The following is a 24,285-nucleotide window of genomic DNA, read 5'->3' on the forward strand; positions in this document are numbered from 1 at the left end:
AGGACACAAATGAGGTGCAAATATAGAAATAGAGAAAATGGGATCTAAAATGCCAGTTCCTTAGAAAATGCTTTGGGGGGATAGACTTCTCGTTCTTAAAAAATGGAAAGTATGATGGAGCTGTGGTTTCTATTTCTATTTCCCAGAAGAAATGAAAGTATGAGGCAATGTTTGTGTTCTAGTTAGGAATTTTTAATTTCATTTAAAGATTCTCTCTCAGTAATTATAATTTGCTTCTTCTTAGTTGAAGGTTAATTTTAATTGTTTTACTGGCACATGGGAGTTTTTTGTTTGTTTTTGTTTGTTTGTTTGATTTTATCTTGGAAGTAAAAAATAAAAAATCTGAGGTGCACACATTATCCTGAAAGACTTTTGCTCTCATAAGTGATCAAGTCAGCAGTTTTCTTTGTTCTGAGAAACTGCAAAGTTTCCATATTACAACTATCTGGAACATGCTCTTGTAAGTGAAAAAAAATAAGTTGCTCACAAAGCTGCTCTATGGTATCTTTTTGGACTGGAGCAAACATATCTTTTGGATCTATGTATGTATTCAAGTACTGGTGTAGCAAGAATTTCTATAAAATGTCGACAATGGTGATTGTGGTCAATAACAATAAAAGCTTGAATAGTTTTATGAAATTTTATATTAACTTTTGGGAATTTCTGTCAGTGTTAATTTCTACTTTACTCACTTACACCATTTAATGGTGTTTACATTTTTAGTGTCACTTTTATTTTAACATGCAGACTCTCTATCCACATGGATGATGAACTTCGGCACATTGCACAAAATTCTCTTCAGGGTCTACTTGTTGACTTTGTTGACTGGAGAGAGGATGTGCTCTTTGGTTTTACTAACTTCCTACTACGCGAAGTGAATGATATGCATCACACTCTTCTTGATACTTCTCTGAAGTTGCTGCTACAGTTGCTTACACAATGGAAACTTGTAATACACACTCCAGGAAAAGCCAGTGAACAGACAAAAAGCAGATCATCAGAGGTATGAATAAAAGTGAACTGCATTCCAATAGTTATACTCATTTATGACGTTATTTAACTTTTCCTGGATATTGTTCAGTTTTATGTATGCCTTATTTACTCAAATTGTGCTCCAGCAGAATTCACTGCTGTTAGACTTTTTTCCATAAAACAGTTAGTTCAGCTGTCTCATAGAAGCATAGAAATGTAGGGCTGGAAGGGACCTGAATAGGTTATCGACTAGTCCATCCACCCATGCTGAGGCAGGATTAAGTGTACCTAGAACAGCTGTTACCCTTTGCAGCATAGTACATGTCATTGTAGTGCAGCAACATAGGAGAATGTATGTCAAACCAAAATAGGCTTGTTAACAAAACCACATAAAAGTGGTGGGGCTGACAGGAAGACTTTTTCCCAGCACTGTAACTTACAGATAATGCTAAAATGCCATAATGTTTTTCTGTTTAACCCTTCAAACTTTCTAAAATTTGACATATTCATGATCTGTGATCACTGGTTTGTGAGCATCTATATAAACCCTTCCTAAGTGTTACATTGTCTCATGACTATCTATCTATCTAACTGGTAACATCAAAGGGACTAAAATGATTTTTTCCAATTAATTACTTTTATGAGCAACAATAAAGCCCCACTCATCCAAAAAATCATTATGTGATTAAGATTATGTCCCCCAATGGCCATCACTAACATGAAAAACTTAGTTTATTTGAATTCCCATATATCCAGATAAATTCCTTATCTTCCATTTTGTTTGGATAAATAAGCATTTATAGCCAGGATTTTCAAAAGTGAATTTAGGTGTCTCAGTATTTTAGGTGCCCAAACTGAGATATTGTAAAGGGCTTAATTTTCAACAGTAGGTGCATGATCAGCACTTTTTGAAAATCAGCTGAGCAAGAAACTGAACAAACCATTTGCTTTTAATAGAAATTTTCAATAATTTTTTTGTTTGTATTCCCTAAACAATATGACAAAATCTAAAAGATTTGGTCATGCTTTCCAAAATTTATCACTCTATCTTTCTCATGTATTTCACTATACTAGCACCAAATTAACACCTATGTCACGAAATATCATGGTAGATTAGGTTGAATAAATAATATTATATAGACCCAATGTGTTTTTAGAGGAGGTCACTATGCTTCACAATGTTGCCGACTCTCATGATTTTATTGAGTCTTGCAATATTCATTTTTTCTGAAAGCCCCCAGCTTTTGGAGTCCCGTGATTACATGAGAATCTCAGCTTTCATTTAAAAATGAAATTAGGTTTCCAGACTGTATAGTCGGGGAAGAAAACTTGAAAACATGACCTGAGTGCACCTTAAAGGCTCAAAAACCAGAAGACAACTAAAAAGACATCCTCCTCCCTTTATTTTGGTTTTATTTTTTATCAGTATTATCATTTGCAGGAGGCTGACTCATGATATTTGAATGCTTGACATCATCAGCACTGAGATTAACACAATTATTTAATGATCTGCTGTAAGGCCTTGATCCTGCATGCAGAAATGCTCATTGCTTATTTTGAGCCCCCCTTCCTATCTTCTGTTCCTGCCCAGAATGCAAATGGGGATCTTGCAGTTATAAAGGTGGCTGGGGCTCTGGACAATGGTGTGGAGCTTCACCTCCCTCAGCTGCCACATTGGTCAATTCAAGGGATGGTGAGGGAGCTGATTGGTTCCAGCAAAACCCCCTCTCCAGGCATGTTTAAGCATTCCTGGGCACACTGCAGCTTTCTTCTTGCTGAAAGCTGTCCCATCTGCCCAGTAGGTACTTTCGTTGTCAGAGCTGGGTTTCCAGCAGTGACGGATTAGGCACTGGGCCTACGGGGCCCGTGCCCAGGGGTCCCGGACAACTCAGGGGCCCCAGAGCCCTGGCTGCCGGGTGGGCAGGGAAGACAGGGAAAGCCCCCGTGCCTGACCCTGCTCCCCAGTAGCAGCACCAGACAGGCACAGCAGGAGAAGCCCCTGTGCCCTCACACCCCTGCTCCCCAGCAAAAGCCCAGGGTGGCAGGGGAAGCCCCCAGCGCCCTGACCCTGGTCCCCCGCAGAAGCCCCGGGACTGAAGGAGCTCTCGCTACCTGCCGCAGCCTCAGGGCTGGGGTAGCTTTCACTCCCTGCTACAGCTTGGGGCTGTGGCGGGGGAACAGAGCTTCTCCGGTCTTGGGGCTGCAGTGGGGGGGGAGGGGGGAGCCCAGAAACTAGCAAAATGGTTGCGGGGCTGCAGTGGGGGCGCAGAATGGGGGGACCGTGGGTGGAATGGGGGCAGGGCCCTGGAGAAGAGGCAGAAAGGGGTGTGGCTATGGGCGGGGCTGCAGGTGGAGGGGCTGGAATAGGAGCGGGGCAGCAGGTAGAAGGGATGGGGTGGGGCCCACCACTTGCTCTGGCCCAGGGTTCCAGGAAACCTTAATTCTCCTCTGCTTTCCAGGCCTGCTGTGGGTCTAATATAGTTGTTTTTTGGGATCAAGGAGGAATTTTTCCCTCTGGGCAAGAATGATAGGATATCTAGTGGGTATCCTGGAGGCATAATAAGGATAAGTAAAGGTACTTATGAAAATACTTAAAAAGGGGGAAGGGTTAAATAAATTTCAATAAATAGTGTTGTGACTTGTGGCTGGTGTCCAGTGCAGGTAATAGGCTTCAGAGCGTCAGCACGTGGGAAAGAGCACAATACCTAGGAGGGCCTAGTGGATCCTGTTAACCTGAGGATGAGAGGAAGTCTTAAATCCTCACAAACTATGTACTCCCTTGTCCACCATCATGCCACCTTGCAGGAGGAGGATAGTGGCATTTAGCAGTGGGCTTAACCATGAATTAAGTGGAGAGCCACTAAGAGAGCCAATCCTCATTCCTTCAATGAATGTCATGGAGCCATTTAACCCCACCTATGGTGACCAGCTGTCCCAATTTTATAGGGACAGTCCCGATTTTGGGGGCTTTTTCTTATATAGGCACCTATTACCCCCCACCCTTGTCCCGATTTTTTACACCTGCTATCTGGTCACCCTAACCCCTCCTGGGACCCAGTTAATGCCTGATAGCTTGGGTGGGGTCAGTCCTGGCCAAATAGAGCACTTCTCAGTAACCTCATCCTCATCTCCCATTAATATTTCCCTTTTGAGTATAGTTTTCTCATTTCTTTACAGCTGATACCAAACGGATCCAGCCATAGGATACAGTCTGAAAGAAGTCCTTATTCCAACGTACTGCATGCTGTGGAAGGATTTGCACTGGTACTACTTTGTAGTTTCCAGGTTGCTACCCGCAAACTAGCAGTTTTAATTCTCAAAGAGATCCGTGCTTTATTTCTCGCCCTGGGGCAGGCAGAGGTATGGATTTTTTTTAGAAGGTCCAAAGAAAATTTTCCAGAGATAAAGCTCTAAACTAAAATTAACAGTGCTGCTTTACCATAATGCATGTAATGGAAGAGGACATTTATTATACATAAAAACATTTGGCTTATTTGGAATTTGCCATTTTAATGTGTCTGATTATTGCAGACCTTACAGTTTATGGGCTGTTGACTATAAAGCACTAATAACGTTCTTTTTGCAAAACCTGTTCTGTTGTTCACAAAGAACATCCAGTTTTGCACAACATCAAATCCTTTTTCAGTTTTTTTTCTGTTATAAAGTACACACAAAGGTATACTGTAAAAATGTTCCTTGAATTGGGCAAATAATTTTTGCATCATCTGCGTTATTAATTTTTAGTGAAGATAAAATTCACTATTACAATGTCTCAGTATATTCAACAAAAACAGCACAATAAACATTTAACTTTATTCACATAAAATATTCCTTGTACAGTACAGAAGTCTAACTCTTTTCTTGTGTACAGATACAAAAGTATGTAGAGTCTTGCTGTGTGCGGTGGCCCCAACACACTGAGCCATCGAGCTGCCTGAGAACACAAATATGTGTGTTCATAGAAAAGGAATGCTTTAGTTAAACAGTTAAGCTAGGTTTTCAGTCCTTTGATACCAGATGTCCCAAGTCATATGGGATTTTCTGATGAGCACTTTTGTTCAGTAAACAGTGAACTAAGGCCAGTAATTAACTTCCTTTCAAACCACAAGCTGGGCTTGACTTCGAGGTTAATACAACAAAAGGTAAAATGTATCCATCAAGACAACCACCTGAATATATTTTTTACCAGTTCTGTATCTTATAATCTTTCATGCAGTTCTGTTTCGTGTATTGAACAAAGATTAAAAGAATCAGTTAGCTAAGGAAAGTAGTTGACTGCTATTACCTTAATTTGTACAGGATGATGACAGGCCTATGATTGATGTCATGGATCAGCTAAGTTCTTCTATTCTTGAAAGTTTTATTCATGTGGCAGTTTCTGATTCAGTAAGTACCTGTTTATTTTCTGATGATAGACATTTGCAATATACCACCAGCTATTACATGTTTATAGGGGCAGATCCTCAGCTGGTGTAAATTGTCATAGTTCCATTGAAATAAGTGGAGTTATGAGAATTTACACCAGCTGAGGATCTACCCCTTATTGTACATAGCACCTTCTTTGTGGTAAATGTCAGTATTAGTTCTGTGGTTATTTTTACCCTGGCAGTCGTAAAATATACACTGTAGCAACCAATTGTGCTAGGTGATTTACAAACATAAAGAAGGACACAGTCCCTGCCCCCAAAGACCTTATCATGCAGAAAGACAGATGGGTGAGGGAGAGGAATACAGCATACAAGCAAAGTTGTAAGAATGGTGATTGATATGTATCTTCTTAGTTCCAGGGGTTTTATTTATGGGTAAAATTTTCAAAGTCAAGCGACTTAGGTACAAAAGTGTGTAACAAAACTGAAAATTTCACTGAAAATTTATATCTATGTCAGTATATGTATGTATATAAATGTGTACATAAAAACATATGCCCATCTATCCTCCCGCTTAGTCATTGTTCGTTTCTTTGTTTTGTTTTTGTCAATAAAAAAGTTTGGTATATGATATAAAAACAATTTTGTATATACAATTATGACCCAATAACATCAGTGTTTTTCAGATTTAATTAATGTAATTAATTTACCAAATTTACACATTTTTAGCCTTCATTCACATAGATATTTTTCTTAAGAAAAGAGTTAAAGAATATACAGTAGAGAAATGGTTTCTTCATCTGATGGGAACAGCTCTTGCCAATAGGACATGATATTTATAACTGATTAATGCCTTGATTGAACAAAACACTTGAGCATCTTTATTTAGGAAGTAGATGCCTAAATGACTTGCTGAACTGTGGCCTAAATAGTTGGGAATAAGTTACTACCACTGTGATATTGATTTTCTTTTTCTCTCCACAGACTACATTACCATTAACACATAATGTGGATTTGCAATGGCTGGTAGAATGGAATGCAGTCTTAGTAAATAGTCATTATGATGTAAAAAGCCCTTCCCATGTCTGGATATTTGCACAGTCAGTTAAAGATCCATGGGTTCTCTGCCTCTTCAGTTTTCTTAGACAAGAGAATTTACCAAAACATTGTCCTACAGCTCTTAGCTACGCTTGGCCATATGCTTTTACGAGGTTACAGCTAGTAATGCCTCTTGTGGATCCAAAGTAAGTGATACTCTGTACACGGCTTTCATTTGTTAAGGGTTAGTGACATTATTATGTACATTCTTTAGTCCTACATATTCAGACCAGTTTGACAGTCCAGCTATGCTAATAGTATCCAAACTTTTGGTATTTGATATGATGATTGCCACTTTAAACTGTAATGATTCCTTTTCTTATTGCCTTCATTGATTTTATTTTTACATCATATAATATTTAATAGTATAGTTGTTGTTACTTAGCTTGTTTGGTTTTTTAAAAAAGCTCTGGAAAATTAAAATTAGGAACTAGAATTAACTATTTTTTTTTTTTAAATTCCAGTATCCCTGTTAATGCAAAGAAAACCAGTACAGCGAGCAGTGGAGACAACTATGTAACTCTGTGGAGAAACTATCTTATTCTCTGCTTTGGAGTAGCGAAACCCAGTATTATGAGCCCTGGACACTTACGTGCTTCAACTCCAGAGATCATGGCTACCACTCCCGATGGAACAGTGAGCTACGATAACAAGGTGACATGGCATGCTTCAGAAGAATTATTCTGTAATTATTTTAAAGATGTTTTTAAAAGAATTTACATGTGAAAGTCAAGTAGTAGCGATAAAAGTACATCTGAGGATTATTTCGATATATGTGATTTGGTTCAAGTATTATTATTTATTATTGAAAACATTCATTTGTATAGCACATTACACCATTTGCCATTAAACATATGACAATTCCCGTGGTATTTGCAGCACATTCCTGTGTTATGTGATTAATTCGTATTCTAAGTAGTATATATTCAAGGTATGGAAATGTTGCACATAATATGCTAAAGTTAACTTTACCATGTGTCATGCTTTTAATGCAGATCACTCTGTTAAGTACTGTTATAGCACATACATAAGCAATAAGGCACAATAGGTGATGTATTTCTGCATCATTATTGCAATTCTGGAGCGTGATATGAAACCAAAGGCCTAGTGGTAACTGCTTGAGAAATGTACTAGTTCCTACAAATTCATTGACTGGAGTCTTTTTTGATATTGTAAACTTAATAAGAAAAGTACAATACTATCTATGAAAATAAAGTACAATACTCTCTTTGAAAATACAGAAAACGTTTAAACCAGGATGGATAAATATTGATTAAAAAATTAAAATCAGATTTTTAATTTAAATTCAGATTTATTTATAAAAATATGCTATTTAAAATTAAATTTGAAATTGACAACCTATGTTAAGGCCTAAACGTTGTATAATATATTAAAATAATTTAAATTAACCACAAAAAATAATATTGGAGTACTTGTTTGCTGCCAAGATTTAAAGACAGTCAGCCCACTGAATTGGTGGAAGTCACTGGCTAAGCACCTGGATCCAGAGTTGGTGAAGTGCCAGACCAGGTTTTGAGAGCAGTAATCTTTTCTGCAGATGAAGAGACTGTTTTCTTCATTTCTGTTTGTTCAGCTAGTTCAGTTCAATGACTCGTTTATGCAAAGTTAAGTAACCAGTTGGAAGCTGAAAAATCAGAAAAGCTTGTTTTTTTTTTCTTCCAATCTATCAATAAAAACTAGATGTGAAAGGATGAGATCTACTGGTCCTAAAATCTTGAAGGATGTAGTGACCAGAAATCATCTGTTCAACTCACCAACAATAGATTGATATTTAATCAATATTTAACCAAGGCCATTGTGATCATCTAGTCATATAACACAGACCATAGAACTTCCTCAAAACAATTCCTAGAGCATACTTTTTAGAAAAACATCCAATCTCGATTTCAAAATTGTCACAGACAGAGAATCCACCACAACCTTTAGTAAATTGTTCCAATGGTTAATTACCCTTACTGTCAAAAATTTACATCTCATTTCCAGTCTGAATTTGTCTGCTTCAACTTCCTGCTGATGGATGAATGGATGGATAAACTGTTTAATAAATCAGTTAGTTTTAAATGCAAAACATGTTTCAATAAACTTTTTTCTTATGCTTTGTAAGGAAGTTTTATTTAATTAAAAATTGCTGTTTTGTGCATTTTTAATTTAATTTCCATCCAAATAGAGCTTAACATCAATCACTAGTAAAAATTAATCATCATCTAGTAAATAAGAAATGCAACATTCACCATTTTCTAACATAGAAAAATGTAAAAAATTAAGAGTCTGAAGAAATGTAAGCTAAAGCTATCTAATTGCTTAAATAAATGTGTATAGATATAGTGTATCCTCCTGGTTAGCAAAAAGAAGCACCAAATTTAGTGAAAGAGTATATCTGGTTGCAAAATCAACATGTTTTAATGGTTACCAATCAATGAGAATAAACCTTTTTTGAGGAATATAAGTAAGTTCAAATGTAAAACAAGATTAAAAATCAAGGATTTAAATCAATGTTTTCTGCATGCTGATTTAAATCATGATTAAAATCAGTGATTTAATTTACTTTGATCCATATATTTACTGGACTTTACTCACATGGATATGATGTAGAAGACAGCCAATTAGAACATATCCACAGTTATAAAGTCATTTCATTATGATTTACAAAAGGCACTTTTTGACTCTTAAATTATTCTTTTTTTGTTGAATACTTATTCATGCTTTGAAATCTGTAATTGTTTATTTGATATAGATAATGCTAATAATTAAATGTTGGTGATTTCTTAATAAATATATTTTAGGCTATAGGAACCCCATCTGTTGGAGTCCTGTTAAAGCAGCTAGTACCTTTGATGAGACTTGAAAGCATAGAAATCACAGAATCACTTGTATTAGGATTTGGAAGAACAAATTCTCTCGTTTTCAGGTACTGAACAGTTTACAATAATCCCAGGAATTTGCTTTTAATTCAGATATGCTGTTTTTGTTTTAATGTAAAATTATTAATTTTTAAAATTTTAATTCTAAAATGTTAGTGTTTATGTAATAAATAGGATGTTGAATTTTATGGGAGAAGGGAATGACAAGGAGCACTGAATTAGCAGTGTATGCGTGTGATGTGGTATTGGATGGAAGTTCTGGGTGAAAGCCACAGATCGCTTTTCCCAATAACCTAATATTTCATAAGCACTAAAAAGCTTTACCTTTCTATTCATATTAGGTGTAATCTAACCAACCATTATGTTAGTACTTTCTCCCACTGCCTTAGTGTAGAAACTGCAGCCCTAGTGGGAACCCTTCCTAAAATTTGTCCTTGCAGAATACCAGTGCCCAAATACGTAGCTGGGAGGGAAAATACACTATCCAGATCAATAAATGTATTATAGAAGCCTTATAGAGCAGTGTAATACTCTTTATCTTAAAAGGAGAATTTAATTCATGAAGATGGACTCAATTATGAAGGATTTTGTTTAGAACGTTTTTGTTTTGTTTTAATTTAGGGAATTAGTAGAAGAACTTCACCCATTAATGAAAGAAGCCCTAGAAAGAAGACCAGAGGTTAGTTCAAGAAATTAGATTTGTTTATTTAAATTGCAACATGAAGTTAAAAGTAGCGAATGTGTTTCTTTAATTAAAAAAAAAAAACAGAAAAACATCCTATTGGTAACTCTAGCTTGATATTTAATAAAGGAACTTTTCAATAATTGTGTAGAAAAAATTACTTAAAGCAATTCCATTTAAAACTGGATTTAAATGGATTATTTAAAATTAAATTATTGTGTAAAAATACAGTTCATAAATTTTTATTTATATTTTTTAGGGGAGGAACAAGTTAGTTAAATACAGTGCCACCTCTTCATGGTGAATTTAGATATAGTGAAATCCCACTTACAATGGTGAGAGAAAAAGATATTGTAACATAACTCAGCCACAACCACGTTTCACAACAGTGTTGGAAATATGGTTTATCTCTGTAGTATAAACAGGTCTTACCAGGGACTTCAGTTTCCGTTAGCCCTTGTCTACACTAGAAAGCTGCCCTGCTTTAATTCTACTGGTATAGTTCTAGTTCTATAACCCCGTCACACTAGGGATTGTACTAGTATAACCATATTGATAACAAATCACACCCCTAAACAAAATAATTATGCTGGTACAACTTTCAAGTGTAGACTGGCCTTGTACTCAGGGAAAATATGACTTTTAATGAGGTGGTCCTATATTGACTGAAAAATCCACTACTAGTTGCAGTGACTGGTTTTATCACCTTCCCTTGATTTTTTTCTAATTCAGAGCAATAGGAAGAGGGGAAGGAGAGGGAAGACATACTTTCTGGTGTTCACTGGAAGACAAGACAAGACAAAACAAGTCATCTTTGTTGCTCTCTTCACTCCCAGGAAGCTGCACTTCCAGCTAGGTTAATCAGATGTCCCAATTTTATAGGGACAGTCACGGTATTCAGGGCTTTGTCTTATATAGGCCCCTATTACCACCCACCACCATCACCCTACTTACAGCTGTTCAGGCGAAGAGCAGGCCTTGCTAGCTGACTTCACATTTGTCAGGAGCAAAGCAAGGGCTTTTCTGGAGGTGAAGGAGAGCTTTCTGGAAGTGTTAGGTGAAGAGGAAGCATTGGGGTTCTGAGACACTTTAAACCACACTTTCTACTAGTGAAAGTATAAAATACAGGAGAGAGTTTATGAACTAAGACTATCATGGTTGCAGGAAGTACTGTTGATGCTCACTTTCAAAGATCCAAGAAGCACCATTCTTGGATATCATATGATAATATTTCAGCACATGAAGAAAGTGTATTTTCAGCACCAAAACTTGAATATTAAAAGTTATTTCTGGTCCAGAATTTCAAGAATACCATGTTCACTTTTTCTTTATGGACAAATATGGCTATAAACTGTTTTTTCAAGAAAGTTTAGAAAGTTAGAAATGTGAACATACCTCTACCTGTGTTGTTATGTAAGCATACATGTACTATGGTACACACAAATGTCATAGTACTCCATCATAAGTAAATAAGTCAGTTATACTGCTTTGCTTTAAACACAGTTTCAATGACCAGGCTTGCATTATTTTAATGTCTGCACCTGCGCATGTATTAAGTATCTCTTTTTTTAACCCCAAGAATAAGAAACGCCGTGAGCGCCGAGATCTGCTGAGACTGCAGCTATTGCGAATTTTTGAATTGCTTGCTGATGCTGGTGTTATAAGTGACAGGTAACACTGTTTTGTATGGAAGAATTTCCATTGGTGATGTTGTCATTCTGTTTGTTTTAGTAGCTTCTTTGAACAATTATAAAATATACAAAATATGGGTTTTTTTAAAATATGCGACTATGGAAGCTTAAAATCTGTGTTTAAAGATGATAATGTATTACGTCACAAGTTAAATGCACTGTCACTCATATTGAAATGTTCAACTTTTCTTTATTCTAGTACAAATGGAGCCTTAGAGAGGGATACTTTAGCCCTTGGAGCCTTGTTCTTAGAATATGTTGATCTAACTCGCATGCTGCTAGAGGCTGAAAATGATAAAGAAGTTGAAATTCTTAAGGACATGAGAGCACATTTCAGTGCCATGACTGCCAACTTGATTCAGTGTGTTCCAGGTATGATATATTACCTCATTATATTACACAACTACACTTAACACATGTGTAAGTACATTGATATATTAATTCATTATTTAGTTTTTCTGTTTTTCTCTTTATAAGCCACGCTTCATAAGGTTGTTTTGTAGCAAATATTAGAGGGAATTTGGGCAATCGAGTACAGAATTCTCTCAAGAATCAACATAGCACAGCTTGCAATGTACATATATAAGACTCTTCTCTTTCTAAGCCCAGCAAATGAACCATACACAGCCTATTGCAGCTCCAGATTTCTTTTACATAGGGCTTTATCCTGCAACCTTTGAAGTGTCAAAATTTTCATTAACTTCCTGGGAACTCAGTCAGGCCCATAGAAAAGAAAAAAATCTCTATTGATAGCTGCAGAAAATGTTTTTTCAGTTTTAAACATATAGTGGAAAACTTGCTTCCAGTTGTACCCCATTTCAGCAAAGCTCCCTTTGGCCTTTCTTACAGCAACGGATTGCTCATATCTGCTCTTGCTTTGCTATATTATTATAATATGGCCATATTCTCATGCATTGTGTATAGTGCAAGATTGTTTTTAAAATGTAAAGTAATTCTATTAGCAGATAAAGTAAAAAGGTCTGCTTCAAAAGGCTCCACCTAACTAATAGAAACTAAAATGTGGAAGCTAGCTCACGTCCAGTACATTTGCTGTTTACAGAATATTTGACAGACATCAACAGGCGTACCAAGGAGTAGGAAGGAGGGAATGCAGAAGAAAGGGAAAGAGTAATGAGACCACGCATTAACATAGGCCAGAAACGTGCACAACTGGATGGTTTCATGATTTGGTTGTTTTCAGGTGTATGATATATGTAACATATATAAGAGATGTACAAGATAAGGAAAAGAAGTCTATAGTGAACACCTATAGTTGATCCTGCTCCAATTCCAGTCAATGGAAAAATCCCATTCATTTGAATGGTGCCATCTCATTAGCTGTTATCAGTGGACAATTTACTGAATTCCTTTTTTCTGTTCCCATCTATATAGGGTTTGTGTGAGAAATTACTCAGTAGTGAATATTTGCAAAGGTATTCCTCTTTGCGTGTATTCTCATTGTGTTTATAATCTAATGTGCATTATCTGTAGTAACTATATTTCTATGCACTTTGCACATTGAAACAGCCATTTTATATGTTCTGCAGAAAGCCAACAATAACTGTGTTTTAATTAATCCAAAATTTCTTTCTGAAGAGACTATTATCTTTCTGTTAACAAGCAGATGTTAAAACATGTCCAAAACTACAAAGCCATAATACGTAATTCCTTGACAAACACATTTTCATTGTCTGCTTCCATTATCTTTAGATAATTGTAAATATTGGACTTGCAATTTTTATTAGTTACCTAGACTAGACTTTGGGGTTTTATCTTATTCTTCGGATGTGGGGTCCACCAGGAGCAGTGTGCTCTGCCTCTTTCTAGTAAACCAGAAATGCCTTTTTAATAGTGTAATCAATAGGTTCAGTGTGTCCCCTCTTAACCAGCTGGGAGGCCTGTGAATTAATTTCTGTGGTTAACAGGCCCTGTAACTCAGCAGAGATAGTTCTAGTATATGCAGTTCCATGTTTTTATTGGTCTTGTACCACTCCCCTTCCTGCCTTATAGCCAAAGGCAAAATGAGTCCAGCAACCTGTCAGTGCACTGGCGCTGCTTCAGGAGAAGTAGCAGCAGGAATGGGCTAGGCCCTCTCAAGGGAACTATTTTTTATCTGGATAATGCAGCACTTAAACCTTTTTGTCATTTCCTTCTCTTATGGATTTTCACTTTTCACTGAGTTAGGAAAGTTTTCTCTTGTTCATTTCAGCCCCACAGGGTGAATTTCTACTCTGTTTAATTTTGTATTGGACATTGCTATCTGAAATTCCTATTTTTGGGCTGGCATACAAGGATGTTGAAGAATGGTAATTTCTTCCCTGTTAAATTGGTTTTTCCCTAGTCTGTGTCTGCCATCTGAGAGATCCTATCCCCCATCCTGTTTTGAGTTGGAAGAATTTTGAAAAATTCTGAATTTTTTTCCCACATTTTTTTTTAGCGTTAATAGATACTTTTCTTTTGCTCAGGAACTGTCTTAGCATTTGAGTTAGCCTACCAAACCTCTTTATAAAGGAATGATATGATAAAAGCTTTGATCTATTTCCTATCTCCACCTGTTACTGTAGTAGGACAGCATTTATCCACTCTTAGGGCTTGTGTTGAAAGACCTGGAAATATCAAGCAGGTAGGAGTTTACCATGAAAGGAGTACGTGAGGCAGTGAACTCCAAAACCCTGATTCTAAAGTTAGTGTACACAGACATGATTATAAAATATAAACACATGTTCATTCAAAGCATTAAGGCTCTTGAAAATAAAATGTCTCTTATTAACTATATTAGGTTGACAAAAGATGTTTAGCTACTTTGAACTAAGTGTATCCTCAAATATAAGGAAAGACTTTCTATTCATGGAAGTATGAAATTCATATACTATCACTACTGCCATTGGGAGAGGGCACTGACTGACTATTTCTATTGTGTTTATTTTACTTTAGCAAGCCATGACAAATTTTATTTTTATTCCCTTAGTTCACCATCGGAGATTTCTCTTCCCTCAGCAAAGCTTGAGGCACCACCTTTTCATCTTATTTAGTCAATGGGCTGGACCTTTCAGCATTATGTTTACACCACTGGATCGTTACAGTGACAGAAATCACCAAATTACAAGATACCAGTATTGTGCATTAAAGGTATAGCATATTTTCCTTCCACTATGCAAAGTGATCTATTCGATAAAACAGATTACAACAACAAAGCCTAAGTTTAGAAATGTAAAAGAGGCAGATATTGTGGTTATTTGTTTCCTTTTATTTAAAGTAATTGATTATTTTGAGAGAGAGAGCGAGACAGAGATCTATAAAGTTAAAAATTCCTATTTTTCTTTCCAAAATTATAATCTAAAGTTATTTCTCGTAGTATACTTCTTTGTTGCCCACATAGAGTGAAATTTTGTTTTATTATTTAGATTTTCAGTAAGAAAAGGCTCGCACTGACTTCAGTGGAAGCAGGATATCAGGCCCTAAGATCAAGTGCAATATCAGTTCAGTATCTGATACATCCTATTTCCAGAGGACTATATCCTGCACTTATATGGGGATGTACTCAATAGTTTTAAAAGTCTTGTCCAGCTCTAATAGCTGCAACTCAAGCTCCTAAATAAACTGGGGAAATAATGTTCTATGTACCAGTATATGCTGCATCAAATGATATAAAACAATTTTAATTTAGACAGAGAACATAATGCTAATTAAATGTTTAATAGGTTTTATAATCTCATTAAGAACAGATTGGCTGAAATGACAAAACACATTTTGAAGCATTTGCAAAGTGTTCCTATTTCAGTGTTCGTTTAATGTGCTTATTTTTTTAATTCAGCATTTGAATTCATTAATGCAGTTTTTAATTATAATTAACCTATTTTAATTAATGCAGTTACCTTCTAGATCAATGTAAATGTTGAAATCTAGCAAAAAAGCACTATTTCACTAAAAACGGGTAGCAATTGGAAATGTCTTGCAAGCACAGTCTGTTAAACACATTCACAAATGTTAAATTAAACAGATTTCTCTGTATTACTAGGCAATGTCAGCTGTACTCTGCTGTGGCCCTGTTTTTGACAATGTGGGTCTTTCCCCTGATGGCTATCTTTACAAATGGCTTGATAACATTCTAGCTTGTCAAGATTTACGAGTAAGTACCTCATCAATAATGTATGGTTTTAAAATGATTCTAAACTCTGTACTTGTTGAATGCAGTCCACTTTGTGACTGTAAAAAGAAAGGGAGTACTTGTGGCACCTTAGAATTTGTTAGTCTCTAAGGTGCCACAAGTACTCCTTTTCTTTTTACAGATACGGACTAACACGGCTGCTACTCTGAAACCTGTCTGTATGACTGTAGGCTTTGTGACCTTTGTTTTGAACAGAAAACAATAGATCTGTGTAGTATTCAATTACAAATGCATAATGAACCGTATCACAATAACGTTTAAGTAGTAAAAGGAATTTTATTATTTCAGGACACACAGTTTGTGTAGCATACTAAACTAAGCAGGGTTCTGTTATGAGGCTCAGACTGGTTTGCAGCAATATTTTAGGTTTTTCATCCATTATTAATACAAAGGTCAAGGACAGTATGATCTCAAACAGTATTTATATTTCTGTTTGGAGTATTTCCATCCCCCCGCTTCCAGGTCTTGTGAAGTAAGAATGTAAAATCATTTCCTGCTCAGTGATGTAGCTGCTGGTGAGGCAAATCTGAGTGAGTCAATGTGTGTGGGCAGATCTTCAGAAGGCGGCAAAAAACCTACTAATTTTAGGAAAAATGGAGTCTTTATCTTATAGCCTGGATCTGTAACAACCAAATATTTATTGACTTGTTAGTGTTTGAAAATAACTCGAGTACTAATTTGATGGATTATTTTTGCATTTAAAATGATTGTGCCCTAAAGACATTTCTGGTTAGATGATAAAGGGAAGAGAGGTTTCAGAGTAGCAGCTGTGTTAGTCTGTATCCGCAAAAAGAAAAGGAGGACTTGTGGCACCTTAGAGACTAACAAATTTATTTGAGCATAAGTTTTCGTGAGCTACAGCTCACTTCATTGGATGCATGCAGTGGAAAATACAGTGGGGAGATTTATATACACAGAGAACATGAAACAATGGGTGTTACCATACACACTGTAACAAGAGTGATCAGGTAAGGTGAGCTATTACCAGCAGGAGAGCGGGTGGGGGGGAACCTTTTGTAGTGATAATCAAGGTGGGCCATTTCCAGCAGCCCTCCCCCCACCCACACACACTGTTCCTCATACGTTCTTGTCAACTGCTGGAAATGGCCTGATAAATCTGGATAGATATGGATGCTCTCATTCAGAAGTAAAGTGCCCTAAATTCGCAGTAGCTTAATCCTCCTCTATTTACCATGAAGATACTTACATGCTGTAATTAAGTCACCTCTCAGTCTTCTTTTTGATAAACTGACAGTTTGAGTTCTTTATGTCTCTCATGATAAGGCATTTTCTCCAGCCCTCAAATAATTGTTGTGGCTGTCTTCTGCATCCTCTCCAATTTTTCGATATCCTCTTTACAATATGGAGACCAGAATTGGATGCAGTATTCCAGTATTGGTCTCACCAATGCCATATACAAAGGTAAAAATCACTCACTGCTCCCCTGTTTGTACATCCCATGATCTCAATATCCCGTTTTGCCACAGTATTGAACTGAGATGTGATACTGAGGTGCTGTCCACTATGACCCCTAGATTCTTTTCAGAGTTACTGCTTTCCAGGATATAGTCCCCCATTCCATTCTGTAGGTATCAGCATTTTGCCAGCCCTTAATACATTTAAGATGTGCTTTATAAGTACAGTATTAATTTTTAATCAGAATATTATGCAGTACTAAGACAAACACCTTACAGAAGTCTACGAAGTTACCTTTATCAACCAAACTTGTAATCTCATCCAAAAAAAAAAATCAGATTTGTTTGACAATACTTGTTTTCTGCAAAATACTGTTGACTGACTGGCATTAATTATATTCCTACTGTTTAATCACCAGGCCAGGGATTTCCTCAGCTAACTCTTTTATAACTATTGAGTACAAGTTATTGGGCCTGCTGATCTAAAAAGGTTTATCCCTTGTAGACGTTGTCTAACATCCTCCTCAGTTGCTAATGAACTCAAAAGTTCTTCATTATCATATGATATAAGTACTTCATCATTTTTTCCAAATACAGAACAGAAAAATTTATTGAATGCTGATTGTCACAAACACATCTGCTTTTTGTGCATCATTATTAATAATTTTTCCATCTCAATTATTTAATTATTTAATTTGAATGATTGCAAAGATTTCTGTTGCTCCTTAATCATCCTGATATCTGCTGGGAGAGCACTACAGCGGTGCATAGACAATCCAGGAAGTTTTTGGAAAATGTAGGGGACAATTTCCTGGTGCAAGTGCTGGAGGAGCCAACGAGGGGGGGAGCTTTTCTTGACCTGCTGCTCACAAACCGGGAAGAATTAGTAGGGGAAGCAAAAGTGCATGGGAATCTGGGAGGCAGTGACCATGAGTTGGTCGAGTTCAGGATCCTGACACAGGGAAGAAAGGTAAGTAGCAGAATACGGACCCTGGACTTCAGGAAAGTAGACTTCGACTCCCTCAGGGAACTGGTGGGTAGGATCCCCTGGGGGAATAACATGAGGGGGAAAAGAGTCCAGGAGAGCTGGCTGTATTTCAAGGAATCCCTATTGAGGTTACAGGGACAAACCATCCCGATGTGTCGAAAGAATAGTAAATATGGCAGGAGACCAGCTTGGCTTAACGGTGAAATCCTTGCGGATCTTAAACATAAAAAAGAAGCTTACAAGAAGTGGAAGATTGGACAGATGACCAGGGAAGAGTATAAAAATATTGCTCGGGCATGTAGGAATGAAATCAGGAAGGCCAAATCACACCTGGAGCTGCAGCTAGCAAGAGATGTTAAGAGTAACAAGAAGGGTTTCTTCAGGTATGTTGGCAACAAGAAGAAAGCCAAGGAAAGTGTGGGCCCCTTACTGAATGAGGGAGGCAACCTAGTGACAGAGGATGTGGAAAAAGCTAATGTACTCAATGCTTTCTTTGCCTCTGTCTTCACGAACAAGGTCAGCTCCCAGACTGCTGCGCTGGGCAACACAGCATGGGGAGTAGGTGGCCAGCCCTCAGTGGAGAAAGAGGTGGTTCGGGACTATTTAGAAAAGCTGGACGTGCACAAGTCCATGGGGCTGGATGCGCTGCATCCGAGAGTGCTAAAGGAATTGGCAGCTGTGATTGCAGAGCCATTGGCCATTATCTTTGAAAACTCGTGGCGATCGGGGGAAGTCCCGGATGACTGGAAAAAGGCTAATGTAGTGCCAATCTTTAAAAAAGGGAAGAAGGAGGATCCTGGGAACTACAGGCCAGTCAGCGTCACCTCAGTCCCCGGAAAAATCATGGAGCAGGTCCTCAAGGAATCTATCCTGAAGCACTTACACGAGAGGAAAGTGATCAGGAACAGTCAGCATGGATTCACCAAGGGAAGGTCATGCCTGACTAATCTAATCGCCTTCTATGATGAGATTACTGGTTCTGTGGATGAAGGGAAAGCAGTGGATGTATTGTTTCTTGACTTTAGCAAAGCTTTCGACACGGTCTCCCACAGTATTCTTGTCAGCAAGTTAAAGAAGTGTGGGCTGGATGAATGCACTATAAGGTGGGTAGAAAGTTGGCTAGATTGTCGGGCTCAACGGGTAGTGATCAATGGCTCCATGTCTAGTTGGCAGCCGGTATCAAGTGGAGTGCCCCAAGGGTCGGTCCTGGGGCCGGTTTTGTTCAATATCTTCATAAATGATCTGGAGGATGGTGTGGATTGCACTCTCAGCAAATTTGCGGATGATACTAAACTAGGAGGAGTGGTAGATACGGTGGCAGGTAGGGATAGGATACAGAGGGACCTAGACAAATTGGAGGATTGGGCCAAAAGAAATCTGATGAGGTTCAACAAGGATAAGTGCAGGGTCCTGCACTTAGGACGGAAGAATCCAATGCACCGCTACAGACTAGGGACTGAATGGCTAGGCAGCAGTTCTGCGGAAAAGGACCTAGGGGTGACAGTGGACGAGAAGCTGTGTGCGTCAACAGTGTGTGAGTCAACAGTGTGCCCTTGTTGCCAAGAAGGCTAATGGCATTTTGGGATGTATAAGTAGGGGCATAGCCAACAGATCGAAGGATGTGATCGTTCCCCTCTATTCGACATTGGTGAGGCCTCATCTGGAGTACTGTGTCCAGTTTTGGGCCCCACACTACAAGAAGGATGTGGATAAATTGGAGAGAGTCCAGCGAAGGGCAACAAAAATGATTAGGGGTCTGGAACACATGACTTATGAGGAGAGGCTGAGGGAACTGGGATTGTTTAGTCTGCAGAAGAGAAGAATGAGGGGGGATTTGATAGCTGCTTTCAACTACCTGAGAGGTAGTTCCAAAGAGGATGGTTCTAGACTATTCTCAGTGGTAGAAGATGACAGGACAAGGAGTAATGGTCTCAAGTTGCAGTGGGGGAGGTTTAGGTCGGATATTAGGAAAAACTTTTTCACTAGGAGGGTGGTGAAACACTGGAATGCGTTACCTAGGGAGATGGTAGAATCTCCTTCCTTAGAAGTTTTTAAGGTCAGGCTTGACAAAGCTCTGGCTGGGATGATTTAATTGGGGATTGGTCCTGCTTTGAGCAGGGGGTTGGACTAGATGACCTCCTGAGGTCCCCTCCAACCTTGTTATTCTATAATTCTATGATTCTATGATTCCTAACATTTAAAAATCTCTTTATTGTCCTTAGCCCAGCCAAGTGTCGATTTTTCTCTGATGTTTTATTTTTTTTCAATTTTTTTGTACTTCATAATGTCTAATTTATATTGATTGATGTCTATTTCCCCCTTTTTCCAATTGATACGTATTGATTTTTTATTTCTAATTGCTGCTTTCACTTTACCGCTGAACTAAGATTGGCTTTTAGCGAAGTTTGTTTTGTTTCTTGATACATATTGATTGTGTAATCATGGCTTTTTGCCATCTAATAAATTCTTCTTAAAGAATTCCCAGTTTTCATTCACATTTTTCTGTCTAAATTTTTCTTCACAGTCAATTTCATTGATAATTTTCCTCAGCTTTGAAATGTTAGCCCTTTTGAAGCTCCAAATATATATATTACGGGTGGGACTGTCCTCTGTTTGCCCCTATTGAATGTAATCACATCATAACCACTCATCCCTAGACAACCACTAACCTTCAGTCCAATGATTAATTTCATTTTTGTCCATCATAGTGAGATCCAAAATAGTGTTACCTCATGTTTGGCGCAACACCTTTTACTTCTACATTACCTGCAATCCAAGAAACACAAAGATGTACTCCAAGCTTTACTTAAAGGATTAACGAACATGAATGAGTTTAGCCTCACAGCACTCCTTTGAGGTAGAAAATTAGCAGTATCTATGTTTTACAGGTTGTATAGCAAAGACACATGGATGTTACGGTCAGCCAGCAAGTGTGTGTTAAAGCTGGAAATACAACCCAGATCTCCTGACACAGGATATTAATCATAATATTATGCTTTGACCCTTATTTTGAAGGTCTATTTTAAAAAATATATTTAACATATATGGGGTTTGTGCAAGACATATTTTTATGAAATGTGGACTATTCACAACTGAGTTAAATCCCATCTGTGGTATACATAAAATGTATTTATGATAAACGCTCCACTTTATTTTTCTCCATAGTGCGCAATAAACATGGTCCTTTTTTTTTTTCATTTAAAAGGCAGGTTAGTTTTGTGACTTTGTGTCTATCTCCCTGAATAATTTTAAGAAACCTTGGGAGGATCTTTTTTATTTTTTACAAAAAATAATAATTGGCATTCTGTGTGTATTCAGGTTCATCAGCTTGGATGTGAAGTTGTAGTCTTATTGCTGGAACTAAACCCTGACCAAGTAAATCTTTTCAACTGGGCTATCGATCGGTGTTATACTGGCTCATACCAGCTTGCTTCTGGATGCTTCAGAGCCATTGCGACTGTGTGCGGAAGCAGGTATTAATAAACCTAGAAGTAGACTGTCCCTGAGGCAGTTAGTGTGAAACAAGATCAGGGCTGCTATTTCTAAGATGTTTACTCACCAGATATTTTGTGTAATCCTACTTGTTTCTGTTGGAAACAGATTCTAAATGTTCTTTTCCATTAAATTTAAAAATAATGGTTGAAACTGTAAGTGTGTTTGCTGTTGGTTGCTGTATTGCCCTGGGTTGCATGCTATGAAAGACAGAAAAAAACTCATGTATGTGAATGGGAATGGTGAAGCATCTGCACAGCCAAGTGTTATACTGCCTTAGACCATCCACTGAATAACAGTCACCTCTGTGACTTTGCAGCAAACAGGAGAAAAGGCACCAGATCTGGGGCCAGATGCAAAAAGTTTGGAAGAGCATCTCTTATCACATGAAATGCGTCTGCAAACATGCTTATTTATACTGACAAAGTCAGCACAGTATTGGGGAAAGGTTAAAAAAATAATCTCTGCCTTATCTATGTATGTGATCAAGTCTGCAAGGGAGTGGCCAGGGTGTTGAGCAAGTTCTGTATGGAATTGCTGCTAGCATTCCCATGTCATGTCTTTTTACACAATGTTTTGAGGCTACACATCCCTGTCACTCTCTTACAGGCCTGCCTGAGGCACATTTTTTGAGCATGTGATAAATTGCCCCTTGTAGTGTCCTGTTGCTGCGTAGGCATTTGAACTTCTGATCCTTCCATGCACAGAAAGGTAAACTAGGGCCTAAACCTTTTTATTTGTAACACCATTTTTAAAACTAGTGCCAAAACAATTTTTGATGGATTTTTCCAATACCTTCAGACTAAATAATATGAAAATAAAAGTTTTCTATGTTGTCATTTGCCAAACAATTATTTTGTCCTTTTTCTAACTGCCCTTGGATTTGACCTGAGTTTCCTTACCTTTTGTGTTCGGATTAACATTATCAATGATGTTAACAGAGTGGGAGCACAAAACATTGTTTTTTTGTATAGGTCCTGCATAAACATTTTTTTTTCTTAGTATCTTTTCAGGATTAAAGTGGAAAAGAGGTTTAACAGTTATTTTGAAATAAAGGATAGTTTTCATCTGACTAGGCATTTGAAGTGCTGATATATTTTAGACTGAGACTTCTTGACAAAAACAGTTTGGCAAGATGTCTGATCAGTATGTTTTGAGAGAGTGATGTGTGGGACAGTGCAAAGTTTCAAAACATGTTAAGTATTTTAGAATTTGGTATATCTCTAAAAAACACTATTTTGTTCTTATAGAAACAGCTGCAAGTACAAGCTGCATTGCCCTGAGATTTAAAAAGTATGATTGGAATTTTATGCTTGTAGATTTAGTAGCTTCTGAGGTTCAGTTTTGCTATCTTAAAAGAAAACACAAAAATACTAGCCCTTCACCTACAGTCTTTTCTCCTCAGATTTTTATTAGATAGGACTAAGTGCCCTGGGAAAGGGTTTCATTGATGTGCCATTAGCAATAGTTAAAAATGCATGATCATTTTCAAGAAGAAACTCATATTTCAGCCTATTTGGGGAGCTATGTTGAGAGTTTAGCTAATACTAAAAACTGGTTGGCAATTTCCCATATTCCATCCTTTCGTCAGTAGCAATAAGTGTAGGGGGACCTCCGCTTAATCCAGCTGTAAATAAGCAATGTAGTATTGCATAACTTATGCCTCTCTTTCCACAAAGAATCCTCTCCATTAAAAAACTCTGTTTGTCCCAGCCCATGGTTTCCCATGCTATATTTCTATTGTGATACTGTAAATAATGTGTTCTGGAGTTTCACTAATCATGTCCCTACAGACTGGAATACTGGAATAATTGAAAACATACACTTTATTTACACTTTTCTTCCATTTCTTTTCAACTAGTAATTACAGGGATTTTACTTGAGTTCAAATTCCTGGACGGCATATCCTTTGGCAACAACGTGGCCAGTGGCATTTTGATGATGAAGTGGGAAGGGCAATTGATATCTTAGTCAGTTGATATCTTAGTCAGTTAAGACTTTTTCCTTGAGGCAAAACTATAAAGTCTCCATCATACTGTATAAGAGAGGCTAAAGGTTAGGTATCCGAATCTTTATTTATATACATTAAAAAAATCAGAACATTTATTTAAATAGTAGGAAATTGCTGGATGCTCACCATTTTGAAAATCAGACCACTTATTTAGGTGTCTAAATATGGACTTCATTGACTAATGGTAGGACCACAGGTTTGCAAATATTGACCAGACCGGTTCATATGATTGTCAAATTCATTTGAAGGAGGCCTATACCAGATAGCCAGTGTTCTTTATTTTTAACTACATTTATTTATTGGCCATTTCACTGCTATTTTTCATGTAGCTTAGTTTTTTCTATTTTGTATCAATGTACTCTACAGTATAATTATTCTGTTAATGTAAACTTGTTTTACCCTAATCTTTAGATTTTTGTGTTGGATTCTCTTAGGCATGCTTTTGTAACCCTTGATAGTTTCCTCTTTCAAGATGCTCCCTCAGGTGGGGATTATTTGAACTTTGTGAACTGTGGGAGG

General features: G+C 37.4%; 1 protein-coding gene across 13 annotated transcripts in view; it reads left to right on the plus strand.

Annotated features, from left to right (window-relative positions):
• FRY (FRY microtubule binding protein) overlaps positions 1–24,285 on the plus strand; it is a 371,144-nt gene that overhangs the window by 228,044 nt on the left and 118,815 nt on the right. For all 13 annotated transcript variants that reach the window (XR_006286421.1, XM_043531626.1, XM_043531634.1 and 10 more), the window contains 12 exons: positions 748–1,003; positions 4,150–4,332; positions 5,272–5,358; positions 6,324–6,583; positions 6,902–7,091; positions 9,242–9,366; positions 9,941–9,998; positions 11,581–11,672; positions 11,892–12,064; positions 14,661–14,821; positions 15,711–15,821; positions 21,582–21,736. Coding sequence is in view for 12 of the 13 variants with exons in the window: in XM_043531626.1 (XP_043387561.1) it covers positions 748–1,003; positions 4,150–4,332; positions 5,272–5,358; positions 6,324–6,583; positions 6,902–7,091; positions 9,242–9,366; positions 9,941–9,998; positions 11,581–11,672; positions 11,892–12,064; positions 14,661–14,821; positions 15,711–15,821; positions 21,582–21,736 (1,851 nt within the window). In the remaining variant the exon portion in view is untranslated. The remainder of the gene's footprint in view (positions 1–747; positions 1,004–4,149; positions 4,333–5,271; positions 5,359–6,323; positions 6,584–6,901; positions 7,092–9,241; positions 9,367–9,940; positions 9,999–11,580; positions 11,673–11,891; positions 12,065–14,660; positions 14,822–15,710; positions 15,822–21,581; positions 21,737–24,285) is intronic.

The sequence above is a fragment of the Chelonia mydas genome, chromosome 1 (genome assembly GCF_015237465.2).
Source record: "Chelonia mydas isolate rCheMyd1 chromosome 1, rCheMyd1.pri.v2, whole genome shotgun sequence".
Taxonomy (NCBI): Eukaryota; Metazoa; Chordata; order Testudines; family Cheloniidae; genus Chelonia; species Chelonia mydas.